At 63.6% G+C, this 24,409-nt stretch overlaps 1 protein-coding gene across 9 annotated transcripts in view; it reads right to left on the bottom strand.

Annotated features, from left to right (window-relative positions):
- KCNQ2 (potassium voltage-gated channel subfamily Q member 2) overlaps positions 1–15,830 on the bottom strand; it is a gene marked incomplete at both ends in the record, with an annotated part of 47,634 nt that extends 31,804 nt beyond the window's left edge. For all 9 annotated transcript variants that reach the window (XM_081257145.1, XM_081257149.1, XM_081257150.1 and 6 more), the window contains 3 exons: positions 256–382; positions 1,256–1,346; positions 15,535–15,830. In XM_081257145.1, coding sequence (XP_081113271.1) covers positions 256–382; positions 1,256–1,346; positions 15,535–15,830 — 514 coding nt within the window. The remainder of the gene's footprint in view (positions 1–255; positions 383–1,255; positions 1,347–15,534) is intronic.
- Positions 15,831–24,409: the final 8,579 nt, after the last annotated feature.

The raw sequence follows: 24,409 nt of genomic DNA, 5'->3' as shown, positions 1-24,409 counted from the left end.
CCTGCCACGGTAGGGCAGCCCCCAACCAGGGCCCCGGGAGGACGGACAGACGGACGCACACAAAGTGCCGGCGTGGGCCTGGCTCCGCTGTCCGCCCAGCCCAGCCCTGCCCTGGGCACGGCCGCCCGACACCTCATCGCCCTGCACTCAGGCCACAATAACCACGGGCTCTGACGCCAAGAGGGCAGGTGACGAGAAACTTCCAGAAGGAGCCATCCTGCAGTCCTGCCTGCCCCCACCTGCACCGGGCCTCACCGATCACACAGAAGGGCTTCCGCGCAAACTTGAGCCGCCCCCTCCAGCCGCGGTACCGGCAGCAGCAGCCCGCAGCCCAAATCCGCACGAAGTATTCCACGCCGAACACCACGATGGTCACGATTTCCTGCAGGGGAAGCCACAGCTGAGCCACTGCGGGCTCAGCTGGTGGGGGGCGGGGAGGGGAGAGTGCTGTGTAGCTGGTGTGCGAGTGGGGACCCCGTCCTGTGTAGCTGGTGTGCGAGTGGGGACCCCGTCCTGTGTAGCTGGTGTGCGAGTGGGGACCCCGTCCTGTGTAGCTGGTGTGTGAGTGGGGACCCCGTCCTGTGTAGCTGGTGTGCGAGTGGGGACACAGAGGGCAGAGCCAATGGAGGGTCTCAGGTGACTGCCAAGGGGATGGGGCTCCCATGCCCGGGGCAGCCCCAGGACACAGCGCAGGGTGGGCAGGGGCGGAGGGCTCCCCAGAGGTGCGTCTGGAGGCGGCATCAGCTTCCCTGTGGCCCCATACCTCCATCACCAACAGCAACACAGGAATTACCTGTGGTTGCCATGGCGCCTGCCCCGACCTATCACGGGGTTGCTGTGAGCTTCACAACCCCCAGCCCACGCCCGCATCTGCCAGGGAACACCCCACACTATGAGGTGGAGGGGGCCACAGGCTCTAGTGAGAACAGGAGGTGGGAAAGGGGGTGGCGACAGTGGGAGGCCTATCAGGCCTATCGTGACGACACAGGGAGAGGCCAGCCTAGGCTGGAGGGTAACAGGGTGCCGGGGGTGTTCGGGGGAGGGGTGGGTGGGGGCTGAGGATGCGGCCGCATCCCCCCCGTCAAGCTGGGAGGGACCCAAGGGCTACCAGGAAGAGCAGGGGCCATGGGTGCCGGGAGGACCGGGGTGCCTGCCGCTGGGCGTCTGGGAGCTCAGCCCAACGGGACCGGGGACAGGCTGCCGCCCACGGCCTCCACCGCCATCAGGCCCGTCTGCGCCGACCTGCGGGACGCACCAGGATGTAGAGCGCGCCCTCCGAGCTCTTCTCGTACTCCTTGATGGTGGAGAACACAGACAGCACGAGGCAGGAGAAGACCAGCAGGAACCTGGGGGCCGGAGCAGAAGACGGTCAGCCAGGCCGGGCACCCAGCCGGCGCGGGAAGGCGCCGGGCAGAGCAGGGGGCACGCGGCAGCCCAGGGCTCCACGGTGATGACTGGGCCCCGCTGCCCTCCAGGATGCCCACCACGCTCCCCCCGCCGCCCCCACCAACGTCCCTCGCCAACGTCCAACGTCCCTCTCAGAGGGAACACAAACAGCGGACACTGCCTTCTGGGCCACTGGGCAAACAAGAAATGAGTGAAGCGTACAGCCTGTGCCCACGCGGGGCACCCCGTACGCAGTCACCCCTCTCCTCATCCACAACTGTTTCTTCACCAGGCCCCGAAGTAGACGCTTCCTGTCTCCCAGCTCACACCAGCCTCACACACGCCGTCCCAGCGCCCTTGGCTGCCGGACCTGTGTCTACAGGCGGTGCTGGCGGGGGCACTAATGGAGCCAGGAGCCGACGGGCAGCAGGTGTCCAGCCAGAGCGGACAGGGTGGGGCTGGGGTCCCAGGGGGCAGAGCCCCCGAGGGCTGAGGGGCAGGACCCAGGCCGTCTGAGACACAGAGAACCTGGTACGGGAAGCTGGGCGGGGACCGCACACCATGCCCCTCCCACTTCACCACCACTGGGACACCCCCACCACCCCAGGGAGTCGAGACCACCATCCTCCGTGGTAGTGGTGGAGGAGGGGAGATGAGACCCTTCAGAGCCAAAGCCTCCTGGTCCAACCTCAGCCGGGCCACAACGACAGTGACTCGGGCCCTACCCCGCCCAGCCCAGCCTGCATCACGGAGCGGCGGCCCTGCCCATGTGCCCCAGAGGCCTGACAACGGGGCCCAGAGAGGCGCAGACCCGCCTCCACATGCGGCCCCTCCCCAGAGCGTGGCCCCGAGGATGTCTCCGGATGCGCCCCCAGCTCCAGGGCAGAGGCGCTAAGGGCAGATAACGGAGGCCGCTGGCGGAGACGCAACGCACGCGGGGAAACGGTCACGTTTCAAACCTCAATTAATTTCCTTTGCTCATTAGCCAATTTATTCAATTAGCTGAGCCCTGGGGGAAAAAATGTCCAGATGTCTCATGTGCCTTATACTCGTAATTCTCTGCCTGCGGTGGGAAGGAGCCCACGTGCCCAGAGAGGATCTGCCAGGGTCAGAGGAGATCCCAGGGTGCTGAGTCAGGACCCCGGGGCCTGGGCGGTGGGAGAGACTGGCAGGATCCCCAGCTCAGAAGGGGCACCTGGACCCAGCTCAGCTCAGCACTGGACGCGGGAGCCGGGGGGACGCATAGCATGGTGGGCTTCCCTGTGGAGGTGTCCACAGCACTGCAGGATGAAGAGCTGGTGGGGCCAACAGAGAAGGGAAAGTGTTCCTGGCAGAGGGAAGGGCAAGTGGAGTGGCGCCAGGCGGGGGTGGGGGTGGGGGGGGAGACAGTGTGTCCAGGACCCGGCAGCAGGCAAGTCTGACCAGACTGGAGACCGGGGCCCCGGGGTGCCTGACGCCATTGTCCCCTGTCAGGGAGACTGAGTCCAGGGCTGCGCCCACGAAGGGCTCCTCGTGCTGTATAAAAACATTCCTCTAAAGAAAAACAGGAAAGACCCAGGTCCCAAGGTGACCAGGCCCTCTCAGCCCCGCCTCCCCAGGGCGCTCTGACCAGCATCTCGGAACCTTCCAGAATGGCCAGGGCACGCTGCACGAAGCGCAGCCCTTCCCAGCAGGCAGCGGCCAGGCTGTCGGGAGCCCCACCAGCAGTTCAGGAGACAAACCTGCGGCCCAAGCTGGGAACCTCCCCAGCGGCCCAGCCCCAGGAAATGCCAGTGACATTCCAAGTTTTGTTTTTGATGTTTTGGGACAGATGGCCACAGATGGCACTGCCTGGGGTGTGCAGGGGATACAGCAGGATGGACACTCCAGAAAGAGGCCAGCACACCCACATGGCAAGGAGGAAGGAGAGGCGGGCAGCAGACTCCCACGGGCAGCGGGCACCCCAGCCATGCCTCCAGGTGCAGGTAGGGCCCCCGCAGATCAAGAGAGGGACAACTCCAAAGGGCAGTGATGTCCCCCACCCCTCGGCCACTCACAGGCAGCCACGATGGGGAAAAGGCACTTACTTCCAGGTCCCCTCCTGTCTGCGGGTAACCCTGTGACCGGCGACCACCCCTGCCTAGCACATAGCCGCATCCTGGGCCCGGAGACCGCCAAAGCCCACGCCCGTCCCGCGAGGCTGGAGGGGGCTCTGCCTCTGGCCTCGTGGTCCCAGGCACGGCATCCTCCATTACAGGGGACACTTCCCTGGGGCCCAGCCCCGGGGAGCCGGGGGGTAGGGGGGGCCAGCCCTCCCGCAGGACGACACAGGTGATCACCCCCAGCCCTGAGGCCCATCACGGGGTCGCCCGCTGCAGTTATGCTGGGGCCTTGGGCACCGGAGCGTCCTGGAGACCCTGGGGAATCTGAGCCAGGCAGGGGCCTTCCTTCCCAAAGACCTCTCTTGCCTCCGTGACCTGGCTCCTGGCAGGCTCATGGGAGCTGGCAGCTGTGGATCAAAGGGACCCCCCTCCTCCCCTCTCCTCCTCTGGAGAGGCATTGGGGAGGTACAGGGTGGGCGCCGCCAGCACCACTGGGAGGCCCCGGGAGGCAAGCTGTGTGCCGAGCACTGACCCCCCCGGCCCCAGAGGACGTGGTGGCTAGTAGCTGGGTCCGCTTCCTCCCCAGATGGGACCGGTGAGCAGTTCTACCCGCCCACAGGCTGGGAGACCCGTCCCCCTGCTGCAAGGTTCAGCTCAACGGCCAGCACCATCCTGTACATCTCCCCAACACCGGGACGGAGGCCCCAGGGCCCTGGGGGAGGGGAGTTCTCACGCCCTCCAGCCTGGGAACTGTCCAGGCTGCAGGAAAAGAAAGGAGGGGAGGCAGGAGGTGGCTCCAAAGGCAGAACATGGTGGCTAATTATGATAATGAATTCAACGTCAGGATGCTTCCCTGGCAGCGGTTGCCAAGGAGACGAGCAGCTCAAGCAGCTGGTCCCCAGCCCCAGATTCCAGAGGCTGTGATGGGGGTCAGGCGGAGGGGCAGGGCAGCCAGGGACCTCAGACCTTGCTCACCTGGGCAGGGGGGAGGTAGGCCACCTGGACAGTGAGCATCAGAACAACCACATCCCAGATGCACACCCGGGCCTGCACCACCCAGTTCACGAGTGGCCACGAGGTGGGGTTGACCCCAGCACTGCAGGATCCACCGCAGCAGGAGAGACCTCAGCCAGACGTCAGGAGGGACTTCCATTGCCTGAGCTCTGGGCAAAGATGGACCCCTCTTTTGAGACAGGTGGAGGCACGGCAGGGTCCTCAGGTAGGGATTCTGACGCACGGAGAGACACGGCAGGCGGGAGGTTACGGGAGGGACTGAGGGTGGTGGAGGCTTGGGCATTGGCCAGCGGAGCCCCCCAGTCAAGGCCTGACGACACCCCTCCAGGCGGTCAGCCCACCCACAGCCGTGCCGCAGGTCCTGGGTGCGCACGTGTGCGTTCTGCCTGACCTGCAGTCTCGGGAGGGGGCAGCCGTCACCTCCAGGGGGAGACCCCACTGCTTTCGGCCCTCTCCCCGCCTCCCCCCCATCTGACTGCAGGGAATACTTCTTTTCCGGAAAACGTGACAAAGCCTCTGCCGCCTCATTCCCACGTCTGGTTCCACTGCTGGGAGGGCACCAGGGTGGATGCCATGGTGCTGGCCCACAGCCCAGACTCTCTCGCTCCCTTCAAAGACTAAGTTGGGAGATGCCTGGGATTATTCATCTCCTTTTACATATTTAGTGAAATACACCTTTTATAAGCAAACGGCAAGGCTGGGAGGAAGGGAAGTCGTGTTATCAGCACCCCACCTGCTCACCCCAAGCCCCTGGCTGGCAGAGCTGGGAGAGGAGGATGGGGAGGGGTCCCTGACATCAAGCACCACCCCCCAGGCTACAATTCAGCTAGGCACCAGGCAGGCAACGACCCAGCAGACTGGAAGAAGAGGCTCATATGTTTTACAGACGAGAAAACGGAGGCTGTGATGCAGCTCACCGCAGCCGCGCGGGGCTGAGCCTGAGCACCCCTTCCACTGGCGGGGTCTCCCCAGAATAACGTCCACCCCGATAAGGCCGGGTGGCCCGGGAGCCCAGGAGAGGACGGGGAGGGAGGAGCCGCCGGCGTGCGGCCCAAGCTCCCGCACCGGGTCCCCGGGGAGCCTCCCGCTGCCTCGTCCATCAGGACTGCAGTGGGCGCTGCAGCCCGGAATCTCATGTCACCCTTGATGAACTGCACTGCCTCCAGTACCTGGTGCCACTGCCAACCTCTGGGCGACAGGAAGCCTGGACTCCAGGCGCAAACCAGACGCGAGGAATCGCTCTGAGATCCCGCCGCGGCCCGAGGGAGCGGGAGGCCGTGTGCAGACCCTACCCCGGAAACGAGGCCCGCCCGTGGGGCAGCCCGCCCAGGCCCACTGCAGTCCCTCCAGGCCCCGTATGTGCCTGCTGACGGGAGAATGGAAGGTTCTCGGAAGCACCCACCTGAGCCTGGGCCGTGGGGGGTGAAGCAGGCGGGCACTCAGGACCCCCGTACACGGCAAGTAAGTGCTCAGTAAACGCCTCAGACCTGACAGGCCCCAACCCAGGAAGTCCCAGACCCTGGGAAGGTCCGGCTCTGGCCTTGGCATTTGAGGCCTCCCTTGAATTAAATTAAATTGAATAATTGCACATTCTGTGGATTTCACCTCAATTAAAGAAAAAAAGAGAAACAGGCCAGGTTGTCAGGGACCGAAGCAGAGGGTAAAGCCCATCCACCCGTCTGTGCCCAGGCAGGCCCTCCCCACCTGTGCCTCAGCTCCCCTCTGCGTCAGCACAGATTTGGGTGGGAGAGCCCACCCCTCTGCCCACACTGCTCCCCGCACCCCCTGCCGGCAGGGGACCTGACCCCACCCTTCAAGGAAGGACACTGCTCTGAGGCCTCTTGGGGGGCAAGGAGGGCCCCAGCCTCCCCTGGGACTCCTCAGCATCCACACATGGGGAGCAGGCAACTGCTGGCTGGGTGATTTCCTGAGCTGTGGGGCAGGGGTCCCCCTCCAGGTGTGTTTTCTTCCATGGTCCACACTGAGCTCTGTCCTTGTAAGTCCTGGTCTACCCCGGCCCCGGCTCACCCTGGGGGTCCCCGTCCTGGGGGTGCGTCCCCCAGGCCTGCCACACACACCCCCAGCACAGCCACCTTTGGGGTCCCTCAAGTGCTGGGCTCTGTCCAGGGAGCTGGCCTGACGAAACGGTCAGCATGGCTGACTCCGGCCCTGCGGGTCCCATAGCCCCACCACGTGGAAGCCTGCGCAGGAGCGGGGTGAGGAGGGGAGGGGTCCCCCGAGGGAGGCACTGCCGTGGACAGGCCTCTGAGGTCAGGACCCAGGGCAAATACCATCTTTCGGGGGAGAGGTGCTCCTCCCCCCACGAGGGGTCAGTTTGGACCAGTCCCGGCATCTGACGTCCCCTTCGTGAGCACAGGACCCCACGCAGGCGCTCAGGGTACCCCCACACCAGGGCCCCTCATAGACCCGCCTCCCCAGGTCGACAGCACGGCCAGGCCTGCTCCCCCGGGCTCTTCCTGAACACCCTGCGAGCGGCTCTCGGGCTGGCCCGCTGCCCCCGTGCCCCACGGCCCATAGCTCAGTGGTCCTGAGCTAGAAACACTCCTGGTGTTCTGCTGGTCTCCATTTGCACACCTCCAGCGACAGCGACGGAGGGGCAGGCCCAGCCATGGGCAGGACCTCGTTTGAACAAGCCCCCTCCTGGACCAGCCCTGGTCCTGACCCCGGGGGACCACCAGGCGTGTGCTTGCCTGGGGTCCTTCTCCAGGCCAGAGGCGCTGTCTGCTCCCCAGCCGAAAGCCACCGAGGGCGGAGGGTGAGGGATCACTGACAGGGCCACCTCATTCTCCCCCGACCCCAGAGGCACCAGGAGCCCTGATGACAGAGACAAAGCCCAACACTCGTCCAGCAGAGACTCGTCTGATTCCACGGGAAAACCCCCACCACACACGGTCAGCACGGAGGAGGACAGAGCCTGGATCCGATCTCCTTTAGGAAACGCAGAGACGGGCACCGACGCTCGGCAGTGAATCGGGAAGGACAAACGCTCCTCCTCAGGTTTTCTGCATCTTCTCCGTTTCCTACGGTGCACGTGTGTAATTTTCATAATCAGAAAAGATAATGGACCACAACCAAGTGTTTCTCTAAGAGGCCGCCAGCCCCTCTCGCTCAGACCATGCAGTGCTGTGTGCCCACCACCTGGCCTGAAACACTGGATTTCCGTCCACACGATATTAATTCAGCACTCAGCTAATCAAACCACACAGATCGGAGAGGACCGTCTTGGAGAACATTAACCAAGGAGGAAGGAGCTCTGTGAGCACAAACGGCTGAATCGGGAGACGGAAGCGACGAGGGGTGGCCGTGCGCCTGCCCCAGGAGCCCCTTCCCCAGGCCAGCCAGCGATGGGCAAATTTCCCCACTTTCCACGGTCCTGCACGGAGCTCACTTGGAGAGACGGCCGTGGGCTCACGATCAGGACCTTGGCCAGCGCCCTGTACACCCATCCTGCCTCGGCTTGCCCGGGTCCCCCGCCCCACCCCCGAGGCTGAGCTCCAAATGCTCTCCCTTCCTGTTCCTCCGGGTGAGAGTCGGGGACCCCGGGCCAGGCCCTGCCCTCCTGCTGGAGGGCCCGTCCCAGTGCTGCCACCACAGCCCGCATCACGGCTCGGCCTCTGGGGAGAACAGACTTCTGAGGGAAGGAAGGCGTGGACCAGACAGGACCCGGAGGACGGAGGGGCCTGGGTGGGCGCGCACGCAGCAGACAGCCAGGAACAACCTGGGAGCTGAGACCTGTCACCACAACAGACGATTAAGGAATCTCTGGAGACGCTGTTGCCAATGAGTCCGAGTAGGACTTTCTGGAACAAACGCAGTTCTGTACATTTACAAAATCATTCCAGGGGGCTTCCCTGGTGGCGCAGTGGCTGAGACTCCAGGCTCCCAATGCAGGGGGCCCGGGTTCGGTCCCTGGCCGGGGAACTAGATCCCACGTGCACGCTGCAACTAAGAGTTCACAACTAAGGAGCCCATGTGCTGAGACTAAGACCCGGCACAGCCAAATAAATAAATAAATAAATATTTTAAAAAGATTAATCCGGGTCATCTGAAAAAATTAAGACCTAATTTTACTCAAGCCAGGTAGCCGGCAGAGCCTAAGGACGCTCAGCTCTGAGTACATCCTGGAGACTAAGGTCAGACTCAGGGCTGGCGGCTGGAACACACCCACCCTCACGTCTCAACCAAGTGAAGCCAACACGGCCTCTGCAAGGAGCTGCCGGAAAAGGCCTGCCCGCTCCAGCGTGCCCTCCCTTTGGCCAATCCCAGCTGCTTGGGCAGTGGGACCAAAGCTCTGGGCAGCTGGTGGCTGAGAAGCGAAAGCCCCCTCGTGGGCGGGCACCCGCCCCAGACCAGGGGTCTCCCCACTGTCCTTGGGGCTGCTGGAGAAGGCACAGCCCTCACCCAGCCTCTGCCCGGCTTCAGCGCTGCCGGCCCCGCGCACCAGTGCGCACTTGGGTCCGTCACTCAGCCCAGCTCACCTGCGCCCCGCCCCGCAGCGTCATGACACCTGGTAGAAGTCCTGCCGCTGTCCCTGTTCTCCCTTCGGCAGGCACCATCCTGCCCGTTCCCCGGGGAACCCCCTTTGCATGACGGAACCCTCACTTGCCAAACCCAGGCCTTCACAGTAGGGAACTCTGGGGCCTGCATCCCCTGGGGCTCTGGCTGGGCTGTGGATGAAGCCACCCAAACACACTGGGGCAAACTGAGGAATGTGGGCCCTGCAGCCCCCACTGGGAGGCACGCAGGCCCCAGAGCTGCCCACCCAAGGGCTCCAAGACCCAGGCATCCCCAGCCCTGCTTCCTCCTGGATGAATTAAAAGCTTGGTGCGGCCCAGCTTCAAACAACAAAGACCAGCCCTCTCCCTAACTCCAGACCGTTTGCAAAACAGCACCTGGACCACCTCCCTCCAACTCCGGCTATGGCTGTCTTAATTCACACGAGGAACAGACGGGCTTTAGAAGTAGTCATCTCTCTGCCCTGACCCCTCCTGTATGCACCCACCTCACCAAGAGGGGTTCACCGCCGCCCCAGCAGCTGCCAGGGGAGCAAGCTGAGAGCAGTCATCGGGCCACAGCCGCCTGCAGAAAAGTGGAAAGAGGGTCTAGGGGCCGGGGCAGCTTCGTCCAACCCTCCCCTCAGCGTGGAAGGCAGAGTCCCTGGGGGACAACCTCGGGGCTGCACGGCTCTCTTCTTTCTACCTCGGATCTCACCAAGCTGGCCCGGGCTTGCTGGCCGGGTGCCCCACAGCTGGGAGGGAACTGCATGGCACAGATGAGGCCCGTTTCCTGACGCCGCAGAGCTGTCAGCAAACCTCTGTTGGAAAGCGCAGCCGGGCACCAGCCTTCAGAAGGGAGTGGCTGTGCTAGAAGGAGCCTCCCATGCTCCGGGCAGTGCAGTCTGGAGATGGGCTCAGCCTGGCAGCCCCTGTGACACTAAGTCACCACACGACAGCTTAGGAGGGGGTGCAGCTCATCAGGACGCAGCCCATGCGGAAACCTGGGGTCCCCTTTACGGTCTGGGGGTCCATTGGTACAACCCGCTCGCAATGGTCCTTTTCAAGCCAAAACCGTTCTGGCCTCCATGCCCGGAGGTCCAGGCTGCTGGGGCCATTCAGCCGTGGAAGGAAGACCTCTCCCAACACCCGGGCAGCTGTAGAACAGTGAAGTCCTTTAGGAAAACGGCCAGTCCTCCTGGACAAACGCAGCTTCAGACGGGGGCCCCGTGTCTAATCGCCCGGCCACGTTCACAGCAGCCCCAGACCCCTCCGTCCAGGCGCAGCCACTGGCCGATGGGACTGAGAACGCACCCGGGCCGCGCTGAGGGCGGACGGCGCAGGGTGCTGTCCCGGACGCGCCCACCTCCCTCCGCCCGGTGTTCCTCCTGCTGAGTGACAGACAGCGCGGCCAGGACCCTGTGAATGTCACACGCTCTGAGCCCTGTGCTGAGCGATTCACAGGAGACAAGCACAGAGTGGTGTCCCCACGTCACAGATGAGGGAACACAGGGCCCATAGGCAGGATCCCTGCCAGGCCCACGGTCCCCACGGCTCGCCATCCTCTGCCCGCATGCGCCCCTGAACCATCACTGGTTATAACCTCACACCACCCCTGACGGGGCATGAGGGTGACAAGGTGACGTCTGTGACTAAGGCACGTACCCGGCGATTTCCACGCAGGAAAGATCCTCCATTTACTCTCGAGAACGTTTCAAGTGACCTGCCTACGAGGTAACCCAGGCAGCACGGTTTATAATGAGGCTATCGGACACAGGCCAATGTCTCTCACAAGCCTTGCCTCAGGAAGGGCCACAAGCCTCCAGCCCAGGGCCGACCCAGCGTCGTGAGCCCCAGGCCTGGCCCCCAGCCCCACCCCTCCCCGTCCCCCACAAGGAGAGGGTCAGCAGGCCCGGAATGCCTGCAGCACGTCCCTCCCCGTCGTTCCGAGCGCAGGTTCGGCCCTCCACGGGGTCCCCCGCCGCCACCCTGGCCCTCAGCACCGTCCATGAAAGGCCCCAGAGAACTCTCGGTCCTCTGGAGCCTGTTCCTTCTCCGGGGCATTCAGAACGCAGCTCCCGGGGGTGGGGGCAGCCTGGCGGGCTCACCAGGACGGACTCAGGACACCTGTGAGAGATGGCCAGGAGCGGACTCCGGGCCTCATCGTGGACACACAGGCGCGCAGGGATTAACACAGCCTAGGATTCATTTACTGACTAAAACGGACCAGGAAGAACACCCGCTGAGACGCTCTATCCACCACCAGGCTCGGGCTGCGCTCTTGGAAACAATCCGGTCTCTTCACAATCATTCCGAGTTTAGGTGTTTTCAGAGGCGGTGCCCACGTCGAAGCCCCCCACCGAGTCTCCGTAGAGACTAGTTTCAATGTTTGACTTGTACTGGTTTCTAACAAAACAGAGACTTTTCTTTGTTCTGATCTGTGAAACTGTCAAGAACAGAGCTTCCTACCGACCCCATTACCTTGAGGACACAGACCGCGTTTGCGGGGATTCTGTAATTAGACACTGTGATTAAGAAACACTTCATTGTCTTATTGTGGGTGAGAAATCCTACGAGGAGGCCTGAGGTCTCCAGACAGCCGGCCGGGGACAGTCTGCTAAGCCCTGGTCTCCCTGGAAACCACAACCCTCCTACCGTTTTCACCTTTGGGGAAATTTCCATAAGATTCTCCAACTCTTCAGTCAATAGACATTTCCTCCCCAGGGTTGCAGCGAGGTCTGGGAGCTGAAAGAAGCTGAGAATACAGCCATTCAGACCCCAGTCTCCTCTCAGAAGCAGACACCCTGGCCACTTGCCCTGGGCCCCCCCACGCCCCCCAAGTGCAGTCACACCGAGGAAAAGAGAGGCCAGCACGTGGGCGCACACTTGCCCACCCGAGGGCGGACAGGTGACAGGGGGCAGCAGGTGGCCTGCACGTGACCAAACGTGGAACCCCACTTGGGTTATCTGAGGCCACGCAGGGGACTGCAGCAGGGCCCTGAGGCCCGAGGCCCCAGGCACCCATCCCGCTGCCCCCAGCCACAGGCCCCGAAATGTTGGAGGCCCCCGAGACCCACCTGGACGCCATCCGAGGAGGGAGGGGGCTCGTTGGACCCGCCCGAGAGAAGACAGCTCGCAGGAGTGAGCCGCTCAGGCGAGCCCCGGCCTCCAGGGGCTGGTCCCTGCCCTGCAGTCACCGGCATTTTCCATCCCGCCTATTTTAAACACAGTCTCACCTGGCAACTCCAAGTGGCTTTTGGATGTTGGAAAAGTCAACCGATCTGCACCCCAAGCTCCCATCACTGGGCAGAGACCCCTTCTGTCCGGCGTGGGTGGGGCAACTCAGGAACTCAACCATCTCAGCCTCGGTTTCCTCACCAGTGAAAATGGGGCCACAAAGTGTGAAACCCCTGAGACCAGCAGACAGAGGGCCGGCCCAGAAGACGTGCGGTTCCCCTCCCCTCCTAACTTGAGCCTCGGGGAGATCCCCCCACCCCCCACCGTGATGGAGCAGCTGCCGCTCCCACCCGAGAGGGGAGGGGGCTGCGGTCCCAACCCAGGCTCTCAGAGGACCCCCCAGGGCTTGCCTGAAGCCGATGAGTAGCCCCTGGGGTCCCACTGGCCTGGACACACATCCCTGAAGTGGTTTGGGGCCTTTTCTGTGGCTCACACCCCCTCTGAGAGACTCATGAAAACTCTAGACCGTAGCTAGAAAATCCTCTCCTGTAAAGACGCCCTGCTCTAGGGGTGCACAGACCCTCGGAGCCCCGAGACCTGCCTGGGTGTGTGGAGGGCAGGCGGTGGGGAGCTGAGCTGCACCCCCTCCCCACCCCACACGGCCCAGCTCCCCGCAACAGGGCCCCCACTCCCCGCAGACGACACCAGCCTGCCCGCCCCGAATCCCAGCCAGAGCTGGGTGACGAGTCATGCGGGGCGGGGAGCAGAGGAAGGGACCCTGCAGGGGCCTCAGGGCTGGGAGGGGTGGCCCGGGCGGGCTCCCCTCCGCCTGGTCCGGGATCCCTCTTGACTCAGGGAAGCCTCCCGCCCCCAGAAGTGCTTGTGGAGCCGCTCACAGGCAGAAGCAGTGATGGCGACGGCTCCAGGCCCAGAGGCACGTCCATGGAGACAGCCCCTTGCGCAAAGGGCGGGGGGCACCTGGCCTGATGCCCACCAAGCCCGGGGGCCAGAGGGCAGCCACCTCCCTCCCCACCTCCGACACCCAGAGGGCTCAGCATACCTCTGCCTTCCAGAAGCCAGGCTTTGGTGGCAAAAGGCAGAGGAAGGTGGCCCAGGAGGGCAGCACTGCCCCAGTCCTGGGACTACTCCCTGCCCCCACTGGCCCCCACCAAGGCCCAGCTCAGGAGGGCCTTGAACTGGTTTAATCAACAAACCAAACAGACGAGGGCCAGTCCATGCTGGGGGGCGGGGGCTGCACAGGGGAGGCCGCACCATTGGGGACCAGCATGGGGGCAGTGAAGGCCTCCTGAGTCCAGTGGGCTGGGCCCCAAGGATGGGCTGGGCCTGGGGACAGCTAGTGAGTTCCAGGCCCAGGGACCCGGAGGGTGACTGATGAGCAGGGACAGCGGGACAGAGGTGTCGCCACTCAGGAGCGCCCCGGGCCAGCGCCGGGAGAGTGGCGACCCCACGCGGTAGCCTCCACGATGCCTTGGGGGCAGGGGCAGCTGTGCCCCGCTCACTGCCCCTGGACCCTCACACGCTGCAGGCCCACCTGTCCCAACTCGGGCACTCCCGAGTGGGGGGCGATGCAGACCCACACCCAAGAGAGCAGCTGCCTGGCCCCCAGTCCCCACACTCTGTTGCCAGTTCTGGAGGCTGCAGCTTCCAGGACGCAGGACGCACAGAGGGGTCAGCCACTTCAGGCCTGGGCAGGGAGAGGCCACACAGAGGGGACCCCGGGAAGTGCTGCCGGCGGGGACCTTCGTGCCCAAAGCACAGCAAACCCTCCAGCAGCCGCACCACAGGTCAGACAGGAGTGGGGGCACCGCTGGGTTGTGCCCATACACCAGAGGTCACCTCGGGCCAGGACCTGGCTGACCAGAGCTGGCCCCCGCCCAGCAGGGAGAGGAGGCACGGGGCTCTTCCAAGGAGGAAGAGCGCACCTGGGCATGTCCGCCCCGGGAAGAGCCAGGTCACCTCCCTGGGGCAGGCGGGGCCTGACACAGTGCCAGGGGAGCCTCTGCCTCTTGGGACTCCCGGGGTGGCTCAGCGCTGGGGCTGGGGACAGTGGCCAGGAGGCCTCCAGGGCTGTGGTGACCCCCAGGACAACTACCCCTCCAGCAGCTTGGCATTTCCTCCCAGGGTCTTCTCCCCCACCCACAGAGGGTCCGTCCAGAGCACACACTCACAGGTCACAGGCACACTCACGGGCACACACACCCTCATCCCAGGTGGGCACTTGGTCGGAGATGGTTTCCCAGAATCCACCCCTCACTCCCATCCCCAAATGCCTCTTTCTCACAAAATGGCCGAGTCCCGGGCCCAGTCTAGCTGGGATGGGAGAGAGCGCCTGTAGGCTCAGAGGCCGTGCTCGCCACCGGCACGGGCGCGCGTGCACACACACACACACACAAACGCCACACACTCGAACACGCGTGTGCACACAATGCCGGCCTGTGGCCACCAGCCCTGCCTCAGGAGCCAGGAGTTCCCCGGACAACGGGCCCAGGGACACCGACAGCCCTCCCAGGGCCAGGGCTGGCGGCCCCAGGATGGTGGCCCCCCTCTTCCTGGGGGTCCACTCCGTAATAAAGGGGGTCTGGAGCCCAGAATGCGCACAGGGGCGTCAGGCATGCACCTGCTCCTCCAGCGAGCAGCTGCAGAGGGGCTCAGGGCTGTGCTGGGTGGAGGGGAGGGTGGGGCGACGCAGGCCAGGCCAGGGGTGGGTGCAAGCACCACGGGGCAGGAACAGCCAACTAACTGCCCTCAGCCTATGGCTGGGGGAGGAGAGTAATGATGGGACCCCTCCGCCATTTCAGCACCCCAGAAGCTCACCCTAGAAGGAGAGTGAGCGGCTTGGGGGGATGGGGAAGGGTTGGCCAGCCCCTCCCCCCATTTCCCCTTCTCTGAGGGAACCCGTCTAGAGGGGGCCCTCTAGGAGTCCAGATCCAGTGCCAGGACGGGCAGCGCCGCCCTCCCTCCCTGGTCGGCCCTTTGTTCGATGCAGTGGCCGTGGGGAGGGGCCTCTCAGGGCTGAGAAGGGGAGGCTGGGGCGCTGCACATCTCCCCAACCTGCGGGGGAGGGACTGATGCAACCCAACCAGGCCGCTGGCGGGCGCGGGAGGGGGACAGGCGCCCCCACCCCGACCCCAGAACTCCTTCCAACCAGACTTCTCCAAAATCGCTCTCCAACCTCTGTCCTTCGCTTGAACCAAGGGACCCCAGGCACACGGTGTGACCGACGCGGGCGCTCGGACACACACGGAGGCCCTCGTAGCCCGCAGCTGCGCGCCCACGGGCCGCCAGCGGCCGATCGCCCGGGTGCCTCGCGACCCGCGCCCGCCGCCCGGGTGGGCACTCACACGTAGGCGTGGTAGATGAAAGCCCAGCCGCGCGGCCGCTCCAACACGTTGTAGAGGAAATTCTGCAGCTTGCGGTAGAAGGCGTTGCGCTTGGGGGGCTTCCCGGCGCCCGCGCCGCCCGCGCGCGGCTTACTCAGGATGCTGCCGCGCTTGGGGGCCTCGGAGCCGGCGATGAGCAGCGCGCCGTCCCGGGTGGAGTCGGCCGCGCCGGGGTCCAGCCCCACGAAGCCCACCTTGAGCTTCTTCTCCCCGCTCGGGCCAGGGTACACGCCGCCGTTGCGAGACTTCTGCACCATGGTGCCGGGCGGCGCCCGGGCGGGCGCGGGCTCAGCGGGGGCGGCGCGTGGGGGGCGGCGCGGGCCCGAGCCCAGTTCCCCGGCCCTGGAGCCGCATGGCCAGGCGGCGGCGGCGGCGGCAGCGGCGGCGGCGGCTCCGCGCTCCTGCCGGGCCCGGGCCGCGCGCGGGGACGCTGCGGCCCCCTCGCTCCGCGCGCGCCTGGGCGCCTGGCCCGCGGCCGCGCCGGCTCCGCCCGCCGCCTCGCCCCGCCCCCGCCCCCCCTCCGTTAACTCCTGCGCCGCCGCCCCGGCCGCCAGAGGCAAGGGGAGGGGAGGAGGGGGAAGAAACAGGAGGGAGGATCAGGCTGCGCCACCCCGCCGACCTCTTCCCGCCCCTCCGGCCACGTGTGCCCTGACGAGGGAATCCGGCCCCCTGGTCCCCTCTGGGGTGGGAGGGCAGGACCAGGCAAGCACACGCCTGAGCAGAGACCCCAGCTCTCCCTGGGATCCCCAGGTGGTGCGGTGCCAGGGCCTGGCCGCAGTTGAATTCTTACCAGCTGGGCCTGGACTGGACACCTTGGAGCCGGGGAGGCCAGGCTGGCTCTCTGTTAGAAGGCCCAGCTCCCCGGGGCCTTATGCTCCTGGCCTCTAGATGGACCAGGCATGAGGACGCTTTAGACCCCAGGCCCTTGGCTGTGCAGGGAGGCGTCTGCGGAGACTTCCTTCCTAAGAGGTAGAACCGCGCCTTGGAGAGGACGTCCCGGGGGGAGACAGCTGGGAAAAGGTGGGGGTTCGCAGAGGCTTCTCGGCAGAAAGAAGAGGAAGGAGGGTCAGGAAGCTCAGACCTGAGAGACACCCCGGGGAGCCTTGAAGTCCCCCAAGGGCCTGGGATTTGTTCTGCAGACCCCAAAGAGGGCTGAGGCAGGGGCAGGGGGTTGGAGCGTGGGCCCCAGGACAAGACCTAGGCCTCAGGCCAGTGGAGACGCTGGTCCCACGGTCAGGACAAAGGAGGGCAGGCTCTGGACACAGATGGCAGGGTGTCCCCTTGGCAGGGAGTGGGCAGAATTGGCCTCCCCTAGCCATGGGTGTCCTGGGGGGGGTCACTCTGGAACCTGCTGCTGGAAGACCAAAGGGCTCATTCCTCAGCTCCCGAGGGGCCCCCGCACACTCGATGCTCTCAGCTCCTCACCATGCCCCCCCGGACCCCCCCATCTGCACACCTAGGATGGTGTTGGCTTCAGGGGCCCCGCCTGACTACACCCAGACCCCTCCCACGTTCACCCGGTGTCGTGGGATCTACCAAGCGAAAGGCCCTGTTTAGTAGCTGGCGCTGCCCTCAACGGTAACTCGGCGGCTAACGCAGGACCCCTGGTGCCAGGTCAGCTGTGTTGTTTGCCCTTTGGGTTCCAAAGGCGTTGGCGTGGTTTTGTTTCTCTTCAGTTGGGCAGAAGACATAATGGACAACGCAGGCACAGGGCTAAGTCATCTAGAATGTTGGGGAGACTGCAGCGCATGCCACACCCACACCTGTGCACACAGGTGCATCCCAGGGGCCACATTCCTGACCCCCACCTCCCTGCCTCCATGCCTGGTCACTAGCTACAATCACCAGCGTTAGGGGGGTTCTCCCCCGCTGAGCCCAGGCTGAGGGAGGAGAGGGAGGCCCTGGATTACGAAAGGGAAGAAGGGGCCACTGCGTCCCGCGCGCACTGGGTCTGCACGGGGGTGGCGTCTGGGGGACACTCATGCTCAGTCCTCAGAAACTGGGTGAACCCCTGTGACTCAGACGTGTAGACTCCACGAGGGCTGGGCCACCCCCTCCTGCTGAGGGGAGGTCTCCCAGACCCCGGGGTGCCACCTGGGCTGGGCATGGTCCCTCCCTGGGGGAACCCCTCCCCAGGGTTGGATGGGAGAGCAACGCGAGCCCACGTTAGTGTGGCCCCCCGAGGATGAAGGTGTCAGCGGCGTTCCAGGGCACTGAGCAGGGAGCAAGGAGGGCACGTCGCTGAGGTCCGAGGGGCCCCTGGCTGCCTTCACGACCTCCTGGGGGAGGCGGTGCCGAGAGGGAGCCCCCGCCCGGCGGCAAGGGGACTGGGCTCGGTTGCAGGCATCCTCCACCTCCCCAAGCCCCTGCTCGCTTGTCCACAGTGGCGTTGGCACCAAGAGCTTTACCGCATCTCTTGGAGGTTCCAGAAGGCGAACACCGCATCAAGGTCTGAAAACCTCTGCTTCCTCTGTTGAGGGTGTCCTTTCCGTGATCAGCTGTGTTTTCAATTTTGTGTCTTGCACACCACGGGCTGTGCACTGTCAGCAGTCTGGTCACCAGTGCCCCCACCCCTGCCACCTGGGCAAAACAGGCTGTTGAAAACAGTCGGTTGGGGTGAATTTTCATGCAAGTGACAGGAATTCCGTTTATTTCAAAATAGATGGGAAAAGCTTTCAGACTCAAGCCGTCTTTGCCAAGACTGCAGGGACGGGGTCCAGAGAAGGGGAGTGGAAACATTCGGATGCACACAACGCCCAGCCCCAGTCTGGGGAGGAAGCTTTCACCAGGACTCTGGGGCGCTGTCCTTTCAGCACCGCCCCGGAACCTTCTGAGCCCAGCCCGGTCTTCTTCCGCCCTCTCCCCTGGCCGCCTCCTCCCCCTCCTGTGTCCCCCACGTCACCGGCGACATCGAGCTGTCACGTCGGAGGCCAGCTCAGAGTCTCACCCCCGGCCCCCCTGTACTCCCGCGTGTTCCCTTCCCGTGGGGGAGCTCACCACGCAGGGCTGTGACCTTGCTTCCCGGCCCGGCTCCTCTGCCTTTGGGTGCATCTCACTCACCGTCGTGTCCCCCAGAGCCTGGCACAGATGAGGCCCACACTGCGAGGTCAGGGGATGTCGCAGCCGCGGGTGTCGGAGGCCACGTGGAAGCGCATCCGGATCATCCCCTGTTTGGGAACCTTCGTGGTGACCCTTCCCACGGCTCAGCCCATGGGCTCAGCATTTCCCGGGAACCCGCTTCTCCACAAGCCCGGGGGGTGTGACTCTAGCTTCACAACAGACAGACGGTGGCACCAGAAGACTTCTGAGCACAGGGGAGCGAGTGAAGAGCACGCAGGCTTCCCCTGGCCGTCCGTCCCGTCCGAGGGCCATCAGCAGCAAGGTCCTGCCGGCTGTCCCCAGGGGGAGGTGGCTCCGGAACCCTGCTGTGGGACCCCTTTTCGCTCAGACCCGTCTGATGCTTTGTTGACACCTGCAGTCACCAAAAAGATACTTACATCCCGGTGTTCAGCCATGCTCAAGTTCATGGCCAGTGACCACGTGGACATGGGGGGCAGACCCTGAAAAGCAGAGTTTCCTGTTTCACCACCACCTCATTTCCTCCCAGTAGAAAAGAAGCAAGCTCCTTCCCCAACCACACCGCCTTCAGAAAAACAGATGGTCCCACAGAGGCCCAGAGGGAAACCTCCACCAGGCTGAGAAACAAGGCAATTTGGGGAAATGAGAAGAGACAGGTTCTCAGTCACATAACCTGGGTCAGGGCTGTTGTTGCCTTAGTGCTGTGATTTGGGCAACAGGAAGCACCTACCCAGACAGAGAGTCCCACCCCCTCCAAGGAATTTTCCGTTATTAGGAGCAAGGGCGGTTGTATTTATCCAGCTCATGGAGGGAAAAAAGGAGTGAGGAAAAATTCAAGATATGAAAGCATTGATTTTTTTTAAACATCTTGCACTAAAGTCAATATAAATTTAATGTATAGGGTTTTCTTTTAAAGGATCAGAGCTCTCAACAAGATTCCCCAGCCCCAGCTAATTGCACGTGGGAGATGACTTGTATTTCTCAGCCGCCGATAACACCTTGACGCCAGGAGTCCATGGTCGCCTGTGACAGTGGAGACAGGCTGAAGGTGGGGGGGTTGTTTGGGAGGCTGTGCCTTTTGTCATCTCTGAGGTGTGACCCAGGCCCCACCAGCGTTCTCTCTCTCCGAGTCAATGCTCCCATGACCCATGTTCCTCGCCATGGCCTCTTTACCTGTGTGACCTGGCCCGGCGGTCGCAGACCCCCACCTCTCCACCCCACGTCCCTTCCTCCCAGCTCTGTGCCCTGGGCACACGACAGCCTCAAGGACCCTCAAGCAGGTGAAGGGGGCTTTGAATATACTGTTCCCTCTGCCAGGAATGCTGTTCCCTCCGTTAGCACCCAAAGGTCCCTGTGGTTCTTCTCAGGGAGGCCCTGCTCGTGGATTTCCCCTGAGGTATGATTCCAGCCCCAGCTCTCAGGTTCCCCATCACAGTCTGAAACTGGGTTACTTATTGTCTCCCCTCCTGGTCGTCCCCCAACCCCACTAGACAGGGAGCTCAAGAGGAGGATGGTGCCACACTCACAGCCCTGTGCACACACCCACGGCCCCGTGCACACTCACAGCCCCGTGCACGCTCATGGGCCCGTGCACACAGATAGAGCCTCACACACACGCACACAGCCTCGTGCACAGTCTCACGGCCCCTGGCCCAGACCACAGAAGCTGCTCATCAACATTCCCTGAATGAGTGAACAGTCACTTTTTTTTTTTTTTTTTTTTTTTATTTTTATTTATTTCAGTACGCGGGCCTCTCACTGTTGTGGCCTCTCCCGTTGCGGAGCACAGGCTCCGGACGCGCAGGCTCAGCGGCCATGGCTCACGGGCCCAGCCGCTCCATGGCATGTGGGATCTTCCCGGACCGGGGCACGAACCCGTGTCCCCTGCATCGGCAGGCGGACTCTCAACCACTGCGCCACCAGGGAAGCCCCCAGTCACTTTTTTCTAGAGCTAGATGTTGCTTGGAGCCTCTAGCCAGGATGAGTCCCTGATGACCGGCCTGGGGCTTGTGTGGCTTAGGGTCTGCCCAGGTAGACCATGGGTGGATGTGAGCTGGAGCACGATGCCGTGGAGACAGGCTGCCCACCAGCAGAGCGGTCAGCACCCTGCCCACACACGGGCATGGGCATCTGGGTCCTGGCTGCCAGCCCACTGCCAGCCCCAGCTTGCTTGAGTGCCCGGCTTGCTTGGCCAGATGTCCAGTAGGCTTTGGACAGGGCTGTCCAGCCTGGGGCAGGGCCCATGGGCAGTCAGAGTCCCCCCCCACCCCCGGCCCCCTCACCCAGTACAAGGTCACCACACACTAAGCCAGGGAGATGGGACAGAAAGGCTGGACTCTTGGACCAGCAAACCAGGACACATCAGCCTAGACAGAGCTGGAGCCCTCAGCCAGCACCACGGGCTCAGGCAGGGTGGACCCTGATGAATCACTCCACCAGCAAACGCGGCTCCACCCCACAGCGTTGCCAGAGGCAGGGTGGTGCTGCAGAGCGTAGCCCTGGGGCGGCCCCGCGGGCTCATCCAAGCTGGTCAAGTGACCTTTGCAGAGCCCAGGGGTCCTCATTGGTCGAGTGAAGAGAAACGGTTCCCACCTCATGGGGCTGCTGGGGGATGCTGGAAGGAGGCGACCCTGAAAACACCACCCGGCACAGAGCAGCATCCAGGAAACAGCAGGGAGATGCATGGTGACCCCAGTCCTGGCTTAGAAGCACCCTCTTCCTTGGTTTCTTACAGACCCTCCCCCATGGGAGAGTCCCCCAGCTCAGACACACTGACCCCCTCCCTTCTTGGCATCCAGCCACAGAGATGAGATCCACTTAGGCCAATCATTCTTACCCAGGGCAACTTTGTTCCCCAAGGGACATCTGTAACGTCTGGAGACATTTTTGATTGTCATGATGGACACAGGTGCTACTGGCATCTAACGGGTAGAGGCACAGAACAGGCTCCTCACCCCCAAAACAGAGACTTTTCTATCCCTGGATGTCAATAGTGATGAGGTTAAGACACCATGATTTAGGTTAACAAGGTCTTCTCTCAAGTTGCAAATACTTCCAGGAGTTAGCCATTCACCCCTTAGTATAAAATAGTGCCAACAAATGGATTTTCTTTCTAAATCTCCTAATAGTACCCAAGCCAAGGGATGAGAATTTTCATGGCAGGAGAGCAACTCTCCCCAACCCCAGGAAGGGCTTTGGGCAGGGCAAGCATCTGTGTGAGGGGCACACTTGCCAAGAGGCAACAGGACAGCTCATCATCAGAGTTCAACAAAGTGACCCTGGGTTTTCCATGTTGCTATTTTCTAGCCTGATGACAGAATCTACCTTTACACCATCACAGAATAGTGCAGTCTTTGCTCCTGTTTCACAGCTCATGTCTGTGTGTAACCGGGCAAGGTGCTGGCCCTCTCTGGCCCTCGTAAACGATACCACAGGATTGTTACAACCGTTCACGGAGTTAAGGTTTGCATGGCACTTAGAACAATGTCTGGCATGAGTAAGCATTATATACGCTTTAAAGTAAAAATAAATGAATCGATGCCAGGGCTGCCTCTGCAATCTCGCATTTCCAACATGTACCACCTTCCTCAACACTGGGGAGGAGGACCCTGGGTTTCCGGAGACACACAGTAAAGAAAGGGACGAGAGGACACCAGAGGCACCCAGCATCCCAGGGGCCGCACCCCCGCCAGTGGAGGCAGCTGCAGGCTTCCAAGAGAGCCGGGGCTCGGGGCAGCGCCGCCTAACACAGACCCCGGCCCTAAAGGTGCGCGGAGCACCCATCCAGGTCCTGCCCTCTCTGAGGGGCAAGAGGTTTGCTCAGAGGCCAGAGATGGAAGGGGACGTTTCACAAACTCCCACCGCGGGGTTCAGACGCATGATCCCCACCCGCTTCCCCGTCCCTCTTCCCTCCTCTGTTCTGTCCTCCAGCTCCCCGTTTGGCTCAGCTTTGCCGCTCCCCCCCCACTTTCTGGGCAGCTGAACCCCAGACACCAGGACCCCAGCCATCTCGAAAGATCCAGCTTCAAGCAGCAGCTGGCACGGTCCTTGTCACCAGAGCCCAGGGTGGGCCCTCTGGGCCAGGGAGCTGGGCCTATCAGTCACTCGGGGCTGGCACAAGCCCAGCCACGGCCCCTATGCCCCCCAGAGCTGCCAGCAACCCTGACAAGAAGATGGCCTCGGAGCCTGGGGCCACTTCACCGAGCATCGTCACAGAGACGGTCCAAGGAGAACGATCTGGTCCCTGCCCCATGGACCCTTCCAGGCCCACCCACTCCGCCTGGGCGGACACGGGACAGGCAGGGCCGGGGAGCTCTCGCCTCCCCCACCCCTGCTTCCGGCCGCACTCGGCCCACAGCCCAGGCCCAGCCCCCGGTTTGCAGCTGATTGGACCTCTGCGCTGGCAGCTGATTCGACTGGGCTCCCAGCCACGAGCCCACGTCTGTGTGGCCCTCGCCCTCCGCAGCCGACCCCCAAAGAGAGACGCCAGGAAAGGAAGCAGCTCCACTGGACACCAAGCTCCGTTCCTCCCCAGCCCACCCAGACCCACCCCAGTGAAGTCATGAGCAGCCAGCGCAACCCCCCAGCCGGCTTCTCCCCGCACAGGCGCAGGACCGGGAAAGCTCCCCAGCGCTGCCTGAGACCAGCCACCCACTGCGCCCTGGGCTCAATCCTGACTCCAGCCAGCCAGCCAGCCAGCAGTGCATCTACAGCCGGGACACAGCTTGTGCGGGCGCACACACACTCACACTCGTGCACACGTGTGCATGCTCATGCGTGCTCCCTCAAGCACGCACAAGATGCACACACGCACACATGCCTGCACACATTCGCTGCCCTGGCTCCCGTGGGCTCCAGGACCCCCACCACGTTCTCCCCACACTCCATACAGCCACACGCAGACGTGCACAGCTCCACACCCAGGTCACACTCACACAGGTGTGCACGGCTGGATACACACACCAGGGGCACTCGTGTAACCTGGCACACCCATGGTCCCACTCCGAGACGCACCAGGGCACCCAGGAGGAGACACACCCACTGCCCCCCACAAGGGCAGTCACTCCCTGGCGAGAAGCCCTGGGGTCTGAGGCCGCTGTCCAGACACAGGACTGTCACCACCAGGGTCACCCAGGTCCCTGGGGGAAGGAGGGAAGGTGCTTCCTGTCTTGAGGGGAGGGCACCGGGAGCCCTGGGGAGACAAGGGCAGGAGACAGATCAGATCTGGCCAGCTCAGCAGGACCCTGCAGCCCCAAGGACTCAGAAATCTTTCGGAGGTGCCCGAAGTGCACGTTGAAGCCGCCAGGCGGGTCCTGGCACATCTTGCTTTCAACTATTCCCCAGCCCAGCAGAGGGTGGAAGACCCGGCCCCGGGTCTCAGCTTCAGGGGGCAATCGCCCAGCCTGGGCTCCGGAACTAGCCCTATGGCCCCTACGTCCTGCGCAGCAGCCCCGGCATCCAGGCCCAGTGTGAGCGCTGGCCTGTGCCCCCTGCTCAAGTCCTGGCCCTGAGGCTGTACCCCCGCCTGCACCCCAGGGTGCCCTGTCCGGGCTGTGGTGCCACCCACCCTGTCCACCCGCCCTCCGCCTCTGAAGCTGACGCCCCGACCCCAAGGCCCAGTGGACCCCGCCCCCTACCCTGCTCCCCTGCCCCACCCACCACCAGACCAAAGGGAGGGCCCCCCACGCCCTCCACTCACCGCGCAGCCTCAGCCCGGACTCCGATGGCCGTGCCGGGAGCTGGACAGCAGCGGAGGCAG

Source organism: Mesoplodon bidens (assembly GCF_964165515.1).
Source record: "Mesoplodon bidens genome assembly, chromosome: 15".
NCBI lineage: Eukaryota > Metazoa > Chordata > Mammalia > Artiodactyla > Ziphiidae > Mesoplodon > Mesoplodon bidens.
This window is presented reverse-complemented; position numbering and strand designations above follow the sequence as displayed.